The sequence below is a fragment of the Opisthorchis viverrini genome (genome assembly GCF_000715545.1).
Source record: "Opisthorchis viverrini unplaced genomic scaffold opera_v5_50, whole genome shotgun sequence".
NCBI lineage: Eukaryota > Metazoa > Platyhelminthes > Trematoda > Opisthorchiida > Opisthorchiidae > Opisthorchis > Opisthorchis viverrini.
This window is the reverse complement of record NW_008751706.1, coordinates 557,386-567,307: the sequence shown is the minus strand read 5'-3', so window position 1 is coordinate 567,307 and position 9,922 is coordinate 557,386. Positions and strand designations below refer to the sequence as shown.

Genomic DNA, 9,922 nt, shown 5'->3' with positions numbered 1-9,922 from the left:
GAAGAGATACAACAGGAAGTTTATTAGGAGACTGTGACACTGTTTTGCTTTGTGTCAATGAATATCCAGGAAGGTTCAAGAGGACGGATGAGAACAATCAGTTTTTAAAGACTTGTAACTGCTAAGTCCGTGTTTGCAAACGGCCTTCCTCCCCTCACTTTCAACCATCCCCTTTCTCAATTATGAGATCCGCTTGAATCAAAATGTTTATTTTCTGTAGCCAAAGAAAGCTAGCTACAAAAGATTCGCTTGGGAATAAAAGTACAGAACAAATGGATAAATCACAGAGAAGTGACGGAGCGCGCGTCCCGAGCAACACTACGGAGCAAGGCGTTCGTAGACCCATCCGTCTTCACCAAGATGCGTGATTTTTGGATCGATAGACGCCTGTTCCTCAGGGGTGATTCGCCGAAAGCGAATTCGATCATGCATTCTGGTGCTTTGTCCTTGCCAGAATTCGATCGTATGCGGATACAGCACGTAGCCACCCCTGTGAGAAGAGAGTTCAGAAAAAATACAGCCCGCAGCTTGTGTAAGTAGAGGGGAGAGTTTCAATTTAAGGGAAATCGCCTCTAGCTTGTTGCGCCACCTCATAGGCTTGGCTTGGTGGTTAGCACTGTTTTAAAAATTGTGATCAGGCATGGGGAAGGTGCATTAGATAACAGAGTAAGGGCCACGAGATGAAACCCTGATAGAAACAGTTGAGACAAGTGACGCATTACATCCTAAATGGACTTTATCTGGAATAAAAAATTAAAGCAACATTTGGTCTTCCCAGCGTCACAAACACTTCAACGGCTGTGCAGCGCCTAAGACTAACACAAGTGGAGACGATAACTAGCACTCACCAATTTTTCGGTTTGGGTACAGTCTCCCCTTCAGGGTAGAGATTTTCCAACTCCTTCACGCTGTCCACAAAACTCTAAAGTTATTCAAAAGAAAAGAGACTTCAAAGAGCCATCCAGTGGAAATCAAGGTAAATCAAGGTTATATTGAGAGAAATGAGTGACGCTCAACGAAATCGACAACTTTCAAAGTGACGAAATCCAACAAAATATGAAACAATGGCGAATCGTACTCTGGTCTAGAGATTTGAAGGTTACAAAAGATACGCGACAATAAGCAATGTGGTACGAGCGAGCAGAACGGTGATGACAATCAGTCAGTTACTACGGGTGATACCGATGGATCCGATGAGCATAGTTCGCCAAACTTCAAAACGAAGGACAGATTACATGGCGAGCTTGGTTATTCCCAGCTTTTGTGTCCAACATTGCATTGCCATCAGGAACTGAGACGTCCACGCAACACATCCCTTCAGGTGGCCTAAACAATGCTAGACTGGGTTTGGGGTGTCGAATGAGCACGAATCCTCTTAATGAATAAAGAAAGACAATAAATATTCGTTCATCCGTGACAACTTTTCGGTGTCTAACTGCCATACCACTAGAGGGAAGCACGAGGGCTGGGATACTATCAGGTTGCCCAAGCCCAGCTAGTGGAAGTCGAGAGGCCGAGGTCGGGTTCGAACCATGGACCTTCCGGCCAGTAAACCAGCGCGCTCTAACCTCTTGGACCATCCCGCCCCGTCCCCCTGCTGGCAAGACGATGTCTCACTTTCTGAAGGGCCCATGTCACCTGAAGGTCATACAGGAAGGACAAGCACCCCTAAATGAGGCCTCCCTTCAGATCGAGGAAATTGTGATACCATCGTTATTCGGATCAATGACCTTGGAAATATGATCGAACGTCGCGAGTGGATCCACCTGTCACATCTCAGGAACTTATCCCGTTTAGAACCTGTAGAACATGTGTAAGAGCCTTCACGAGAGCCTTCACGGTAATAAAACATCAAAAGTTGACAGACATGCCTGCTTCACAAGTGCGCATACATTGGATTTATCCACACCGCTATACTACTAACTGTCCGGAGTCGGCTGAATTTGCTGTTACGACAGTTGGAATAAAAGGTTACCACTGAAGTGTATCGTACAGAGTGCAGAACAAAGAGGAACTTTGGCGCAGCACGAGGTCCCTTGTGACTATGACACTCGCTTGTTCCCTGTTGCGAGTCTTTTTTCGGCACTAAGGCACTGGGACGGGGATTGGATGCTCTCTGAAAAGAGAACACTCTAGTTCTACACCAAACGGTAGTAAATTGATAGGAATGAGATTATTTCGGTGTCGGAAATAGGAAAACAACTCTTTCAGATGTTTTCTGGGAAGTGATTGTGGCGCGTGTGTGGAAGAGATAAACGTTGTCACATTCGACGATTCCCGATCGAGGATGGCGATAAGGTTGATTTTCGGGATGGCTGGTGACCACTCGTCACACAGTCGGAGTGAAGCGGAGCGCTGGGAACGGTAAGCGAGACCAAGTAGTCTCGCTTGTGTGTATGGATAGAAGAGGTAACAGAGGATTATGGACCATTTGCATAAAAAGAGGGTAATATGGGGAAGAGTAGGCTATGCGACTGTCAACTCTGCATCATGTCGAGAACAGAAAAGCAACTAGAAACGTACCTTGGGAAAAGACGGGCAGAGCAGTTCGCAGTCCGAGGCGGGTCGCAAGTAATACTCTGCCCCCCCCCCTGTTATCTGGCCAAATCAACCACAGTTCAACTGTCATAGGCGGTTCTATTCTTGTTTTATTTTTAGTGGCTGAATATACCAGAAGGGAGTGAAGAAAGTTATGGAAAGTTTGGGTTGCGTTGGTGCTGTTAATTAGGTGGCCGTTGACCTGTTCGCCGACCTTGGCTTGCAAATATTTCGTCGCCACGTGAAGAGACCTCGTCACTGCGCGGTTGGATTGGTGCTATTTGCCTTCCAGGAGGCGAATCCACGTGACCCATCCCATGATTGGCTGGCGATAACGTGTTGTCAATCTCTGAATGTTGGGAATGAAGGCAGCTCGGATGATGGTGATCGGCTGGCCCGAGGTCGCCTCCCTCTCCATTTTAGTTCCTTTATAAGGCTTTATTCAAATATACTAACATGGTCGTACGGCAACGACCGTACTATTAGTGGTAGTGCCTGATTGCTTTGCTTCACGAGACCAGGTGCCCCATTATTTGTCCCCCTGCGATATCGTAGTGGATTACAGCGATGTACGACCCATCGAGTGAAAGTACAGGTCAATATTGCGAAGTACAACGCAACAGTCAGGGACATAAAAAAAATAGGGGTTTTACCTGCCGGCTCGGGATAACGTGACTTTGGGGACTAGCCATGGCAGCAAGCTGGCTTTGTCTGGGTCGTTTCGAAAAATACTCAGCGCTCTCCTCTTCTGGCAGTCGCGTTACCGTTCCCTCAACACGTACCTGTAAGAATGTCGACAAAAAAATGCGACCGTTCGATTAACCGTGAAGAGAACGAAAACAGGAAGAAAATACTGCCAATAACCAGCAAACTAAAGCATTCAGTATAGTACATCTTACCAGTTATAAATCGTGCTTCGACTTGTGTTCACCCGGAAGTGGGCAGCCGATAAGTGGATGTGATTGTACATTTAGATGTTACTGCAGAACACACTTAAGGCTACGATAATCGCTCAGCTGTAATACCCTTTCGGTGCCCAACTGCCATGCCACCCGAAGGTTGCACGAGGGCTGGGATACTACCACGTTGCCCAAGCCTAGACAGGGAAAGTCGAGAGGTAGAAGCCGGGTTCGAACTAAGGGCCTTCCAGTCAGTAGATTCGCAATCTAACCATTTGGGCCATCTCGCCTTGTTGCCTATTGATCATGGCGTTCACATCTTTAACTGTCAAACCACAGAGTCATACCCTTTATATCGTTCACATTCTTCAAAAGGCTTGGTGGAAACCTTCTCCGAGGTGGGGTTTAATTGCACGAAAAACAAGCGGCCACACCAGCGCGGCCTATGGTCTTTAGTGCTAGAGTTTTATCTTCCAGAAACCATCTGACGTACCTCGGCATTGCTTAGTCGTTCAGCTGTAACGCCCTTTCGGTGCCTATCTGTCATGTCACCCGAAGGAAGCACGAGGGCTGCCAGGTTGCCCAGATAAAAGAAACCAAAATGCAGAGGTCCGGTTCGAATCACGGACCTTTCGGTAAATAAATTCGTGCTCTAACCCGTGAGCCACCTCACCCGATTGCTTAGTCACTAGCTCATAGCAGCGCTTTGAATGATTAGACGATGAAATATTTACTGACTTGCTGCACAAGGACCAAACACACCACTGATCAATAAAACAGTATACACCGGTACCGGTATACAGCATAATGGTTGGTAAACAGCTAAAATCGATCGGCATTAAAGGTTGTTTAATTTTCCAAACAGAACCGACCACCGTCACATGAACTCAATAAGCAATGATTGGAAAAGGCAAGGAACTGTTCGTAATGATGAAAGGGGCGGAGATTTCTGTGACAAAATATCCAAACTTCTGTGCGTGTTTTTGTGCACAGTGCAGATTGCCGCTTTGTGCGCTACGTTTTTTACGGTGGAATCTCAAAGAGAGATACCCCCAACGGAGAAGAAACGATCCCCTCAGTTGCTCTGTCTTCAAAGACCCCTTAGTCATCAAGAGTAAAATCAATAAACGAACAACGACAGATATGCCAAACTTTCTGTTGCAAAAAACAGTAACCAATGCACCTTTCTTTACCGCGAGAATAGACATTGAATTTACACGGGTTTTATGACCAGGCGCTGCATCTATACCGCGTCCGATGAGGAGACTAAGGTCCTGGATATGTGGTAACGGGTGATAAGTGCACTGCAACACCGTGCGCCAAAACAAAACCTCTACCCTGTGAGAAACAGGACATCATATGAGAACCGTGCTAGCGTCGACGTTTATTGAAAGACAGCTGATTTGCATCAACCCTTCACGAAGACACACGTACTTCATGAACTGTCTCTTACATCCACCCGGAGGTTTGTACAGAATCCAAAGTAAACAAACTTCGCGTACAGTTCCACGGACGTAAACACGTAATGTACACAGGTATTGTTTGGCATAATGGACCCTGAGACTATCGTAAGAGGTCATCAACAAAATACTTGTTGACCTTGGCGTATCATATACGAACAGATATGACAGCGCTACTTTCTTTAAACAGAAGGAGACAGCGGAACACCAAGCAACAGCGTCGGACATGAATATATATGTGTGAACTCACCTGACGATGAAGGGGTTCCCAGTAAAACAAGAGGCTAGCGTTCGGATTGGACTCCTGTCACTGGGATTACCAAGTGTGAGGCAAATCTCACCAGTTCAATCGCTTTGCGGCTCTCATAGTTTGTGAAAAATGAAAACCCACGTTCGTCTAGTTCTTTCAGCAGTACATAACGTACACTTGGAATTCCAGATCTGTTTGAAAAAGATGGAAGTAAATCAAACGACCTCGGACATGTCGGCTTTTCAGAGAGTAGCTACAAAGCAATCAAAACGACCGTAAAAGAGAACATGCTGAAAAGCTGGGCTGCTACATGGAGCTGAAACGTCAACAGGGACTCAGAGGTTGAGAAACTAACTGTTGACCGAGTGATCTACAACCGGAACGCTTTCGATGCCTCTCGATGGCTTCCGTTTATTTTCTGACGAAGTGGGATCACGGCTCCCCCAGTCTGTACACCAGCTACGGTAATCCTTCAGAGAACACCGCTGAAAAAGGGGTACACTGGCTCTTTCTGAAGCCAGACCCTACTAGCGGTCACGAAGAGACTGAAGGTATGACAGTTTCTGTGACTACGCGACCTCCCACACAGCCTTCTGGTCCTCCAGGGTGGGGATTAGAATATGTGTGACGAATTATCCTACGAAAATGGTACTGCGCATGCATCCCCCCCGCCAAACACCACTGCGTTGTAGTCGGGATTTTGAGCTAAAGGCTTTGATGGGTGAGTCTAATCGTCCTCCTGTCTAGTTCCTGGCGACCCTGGCAACGTCCCACCACATGTGAAACCATGACACTTTTAACTAGCAATACGGCAGCGAAGCATCAGTGCTGGACACTGAGGTGAGGTTACTAAGGGACGTTTGGTCCATTCCCGTTGTGGCTGCTAACTCTGATATGATCGTCAGGTGTTTGTCTGAGTGATGCTGAAATGTCGGCAAGACCGACTGACTTGTTCAGCTGTCGCACCCTTTCGGTGCCTAACTGCCACGCCACCCAAAGGTTGGACGAGGGCTGGGATACTGCCAAGTTGCCCAAACCTAGACAGGAGAAGTCGAGAGGCGGAGGTCGGATTCGAACCACCTGATCAACAAGCAATAAACCCACCCGAGCTACCAATATTTCAACACATTACCGACTTTTAGTTCACCTTAGTCCTTCATCTGTTCTTCCACTGATCTTTCTCCTTTACTTGCTGGATTTTGGATTGGATCTTATCTCCCACAAAGGTATATGTTTCTGCTGCAAAGATCAGTGACCCAATGACAATAGCAGTATCCAACCCTTCTCACTAATGAGTATCTACGTTTAACGCACACCACGAACTGGTCTTCACTGTGGCGCTTCGCGTAGGGAAACTCGGGTGGCCGGCTTTTCAAATCGCAGAAGGACGCAACCAGTCGCATGCGCTTTCTGTCCTTTTTCAAGAATGGGAACAATGTGTTCTGCACACTTCGGCTCGACAAGATTCTCACTAGAAATGATTTGAACATCCGGTTTTACAGATCTCCCAGAGTTCGCCTCATCACTTCATCAATGACGATATTGAGCAGAAAATGAAACCAGTGGATATCCGTGTCAGACGCGACTGCTTGTAGGAAAAATTTTAAAGAGCCCTACGTCAGATCATGCGCCCACATGTAAGTGCAAACAGCGTATGATATTCACAAACTTCTAGGACATCGTGTTGAGCAAGCGTGCTGAAAAGAGCCAACAGGATGACAGAATCAGATGCACTGTTGAGGTCAAGGAAAACCAAGATTGTAAGACACCCGCACGCATGCTGGTGCCATAACATTTGACCATGTGTGAAGATGTGGTTCACAGTCCCTTCCCAGCCGTTCTAGCGTCAGTCTACACGCGGCTCTGTAACACGGCGCAAGATAAGCAACGCAAGGAATGGTCAGACTAATTTCCGTGATTGAAATTTACAGCGGTCGATTCACTCTAGTTGGCTGGAACGGTCCCTTTTGCCCAGATAGAGGCAAAAAAAGTTATGCAATGACTTCACCCCATCTTCAAACAGAGCGTGCAGGAGTTTGTAGTGACCCGATGACACTCGAGAGAAAAAAGTTATCCGATCATTTCCGAAGCTGTCAGCGGTTCTGATGGGAGCTGGGAAGTCGGCCGAGCAAATGCAGATGGCCAGTTGCGCGTCTCCATAGCACCCAAACAAGCAGAAAAATGCGCTACCAGAACAAACCATTGAGGACAAGAAAAATGTGTGCATCCTAAGTTCGAACAGTTTTCTCTCACGCTCTCGAGTTCTGTGTACCTAGACTTATCCACATCATAAACAGCAACATCCAGTGGTAGATATTGATACTCAACTTATGTGACTACAAAAAATCCCATAGCAAAGGGTTGATAGAAGGGCTTTTCGTGAAAAAATCGTCCCATTGGGTAAAGCGACAAAGAATAAGATGTCTATGCTTTGGGACAGCAAAGAGGTTAAAACCATATTGGAGTAAGACGCCAAAGGACTGGCACAGCAACATCTGCAATCCACACTCAACAAGAACCTAGCACATGCTTACAGGCAACTTGAGCTAGGTAGTCCGGTTAGAAAGCGACAGCAAGAACACCGCTCGCATTGGGTACCAGGTCGTTTAAGGCTTTCGGCCAGAAGGCTTTCGACTCAACTTATCAATTATAAACAATGTACCATTAGTACATTGGGTCCAGTAGCTACAGTTTTGATCACCGAGAATTGATGAAGCGTGGGAGATACAACTAAGCATTTGGAGGTGAAGGCATCCTCAGTCAGTTCGGGATCTGAGAAGCTACGATCGTAATTGACTGTGTAATCGGGCCATTCCGCCCATGTCACTGACGAATTGAGTTCTGGGGTTCCCATCCAGGGAGGCGATGGTTTCCATAGTTAACAGATCGTAGACTGTCCACACAACAAAGGGCAGTGCGAAGTGGACGGTGAAAAAAATCGTCCAGCTGCAGCATCCTTTCAATGCCTAGCTACCATGCCACCCGAAAGTTGCACGGGGGCTGGGATACTGCCATACTGCCCAAGCCTAGACAGGGGAAGTCGACAGGCAGAGGTCGGGTTCGAACCACGAACCTTCTGGTCAGTAAATTCGCGCTCTAACCACTTGGACCATCTCGCCCCCCTGTACGTGTAAACCACGATGGCCTGACAAATCTCATTGGCTGTGTTAATGATGCTGCTTTCTTCCAGGTTCTCGTGTAGGTGCCACTTCGTTTCTGCTCAAGTGTATTACGAATGCAGTAGTGATAAGAATTTCGAAGGCATTTAAGGTCCACAGATGGGAGGAGTCGAGTTTCACAAACATAAACAATGCTGTTGAAGTTACCTGGCGAACTCAACAGAGGTTACCTGTTAAGGAGTTGAAACATTCGTTGGATGGTTCGTAGTTCAAGCATAACTCTGGCTTTTCAACTACCGTTCCATATGCCAGGGCAACTAGAAGCATATCAGCTCCCACGATGCCTTGGAGTTGTAAGGTTGCTGTGCTCCGAGGGAGTGCTACGGCTGAACCATTTTCCCTCTTTTTACGATAAACTCGAACATACAGTTTTCAGCCTAATCAGACCACGTCCTTGGAGCTACAAAGACCGCAAGTTGGTTACCGACACTATAGTCTTGCCAGCGTGTACGCTGACCTCGAGTATCACGGCAAAATCACGGCTCACGCAGCCCCCAGGGTCATTAAACTAATTTCATTTTAGGCTTTTCATTCTGAGTCTCAGGAGAGTGAGAACCGAAGCAAGGCTCCTATCTTCGAAGGTACCAAATGCATGTCTACAGACCACCTCAGCTACTCAATTTAGATATTGTAAGGGCCGGTGACCATCCAGTAACAAAACAATGCTGTCTATACAATCCAAATCAACTAATCGTCCTTGAGAAACAACTTCGATTCCTACAATCCAAGTCCTTCGGAGTGTGCATCGCATGTTCATGTCAATACAAAACTGAGTAAAAGTGATACTGGAAAGAGGCTTCGGAGAAAACAAATAATTGTGAGAAACCTTTTGAACGGATTATTGTGAACCCCAAAAAGACCAGATGGTATGCCGCTTTGGATAAGGTCGCAGGAAGCATATTTATAGTCGTCCATACTTGTTCAAAGACTAGACCAAAGGACAAGTTGACGAGATAGGTTTAAGATGCAGTGAACGTCTGGTGACCTATTTCTAACCAGGGTCTTGGTTGATACAACAAGCGGGTCTTCCTGAGTGCCCGTCTTAATGGACGGTTTCGCGTCAAGAGAGGCTACCTAGAGCAACATTGAGAGGGTAAAGATTACTGAGAATGTCGCAAACCGTGATGTACTCTCGGTTCTATCGGTGCGCAAGTCACGGCCGAATCAAAGGTGCGCTTACCTTGTACATGTGGCCAGCGCCATCGCATTGGCCTCGTACACAAGCCCGGATTTTACGGCATCCTCAAACCACTCTTTGAACTGCTTTAGGGGTTCAAGGGACTTCAAATCTGTAAGGTCAAAAGTGTCTTCGCGTGTTCTGTATGGAATCCTGATGTCTTGCGCTCAATAAAAGGGGTAGGCAAGCGAGAAACCCACGTGCAATGCTTAGGTTGGATGTCATCCTGGCGAATGAAAAAATCGCCAGCCTGTACGTCCTCATCGTTAGCATAATGAAACAAACGTTCGGCAGGTTCCGAAGGACCACAGACAAGTAGTATGAAGGCATTTGTCCAAGCTTTCCAGGCCCGTTTTATTCGATTCGCTCACCAATCTTAGCCCCTATCCTGACAGGAGAAAACGAAAAAGGGCTGTACC

The 9,922-nt window shown here is 46.8% G+C and overlaps 1 protein-coding gene across 1 annotated transcript; it reads right to left on the bottom strand.

The window, feature by feature from the left end:
• Positions 1-238: 238 nt before the first annotated feature.
• T265_13265 (hypothetical protein) lies at positions 239-9,669 on the bottom strand (the record flags this gene model as incomplete). The annotated part of the gene is made up of 6 exons (XM_009168014.1): positions 239-490; positions 849-922; positions 3,192-3,320; positions 5,148-5,201; positions 5,239-5,338; positions 9,507-9,669. Coding segments are annotated over 6 exons (690 nt in total), but the record flags the coding sequence as incomplete, so codon positions are not given.
• Between the last annotated feature and the right edge of the window lie 253 nt (positions 9,670-9,922).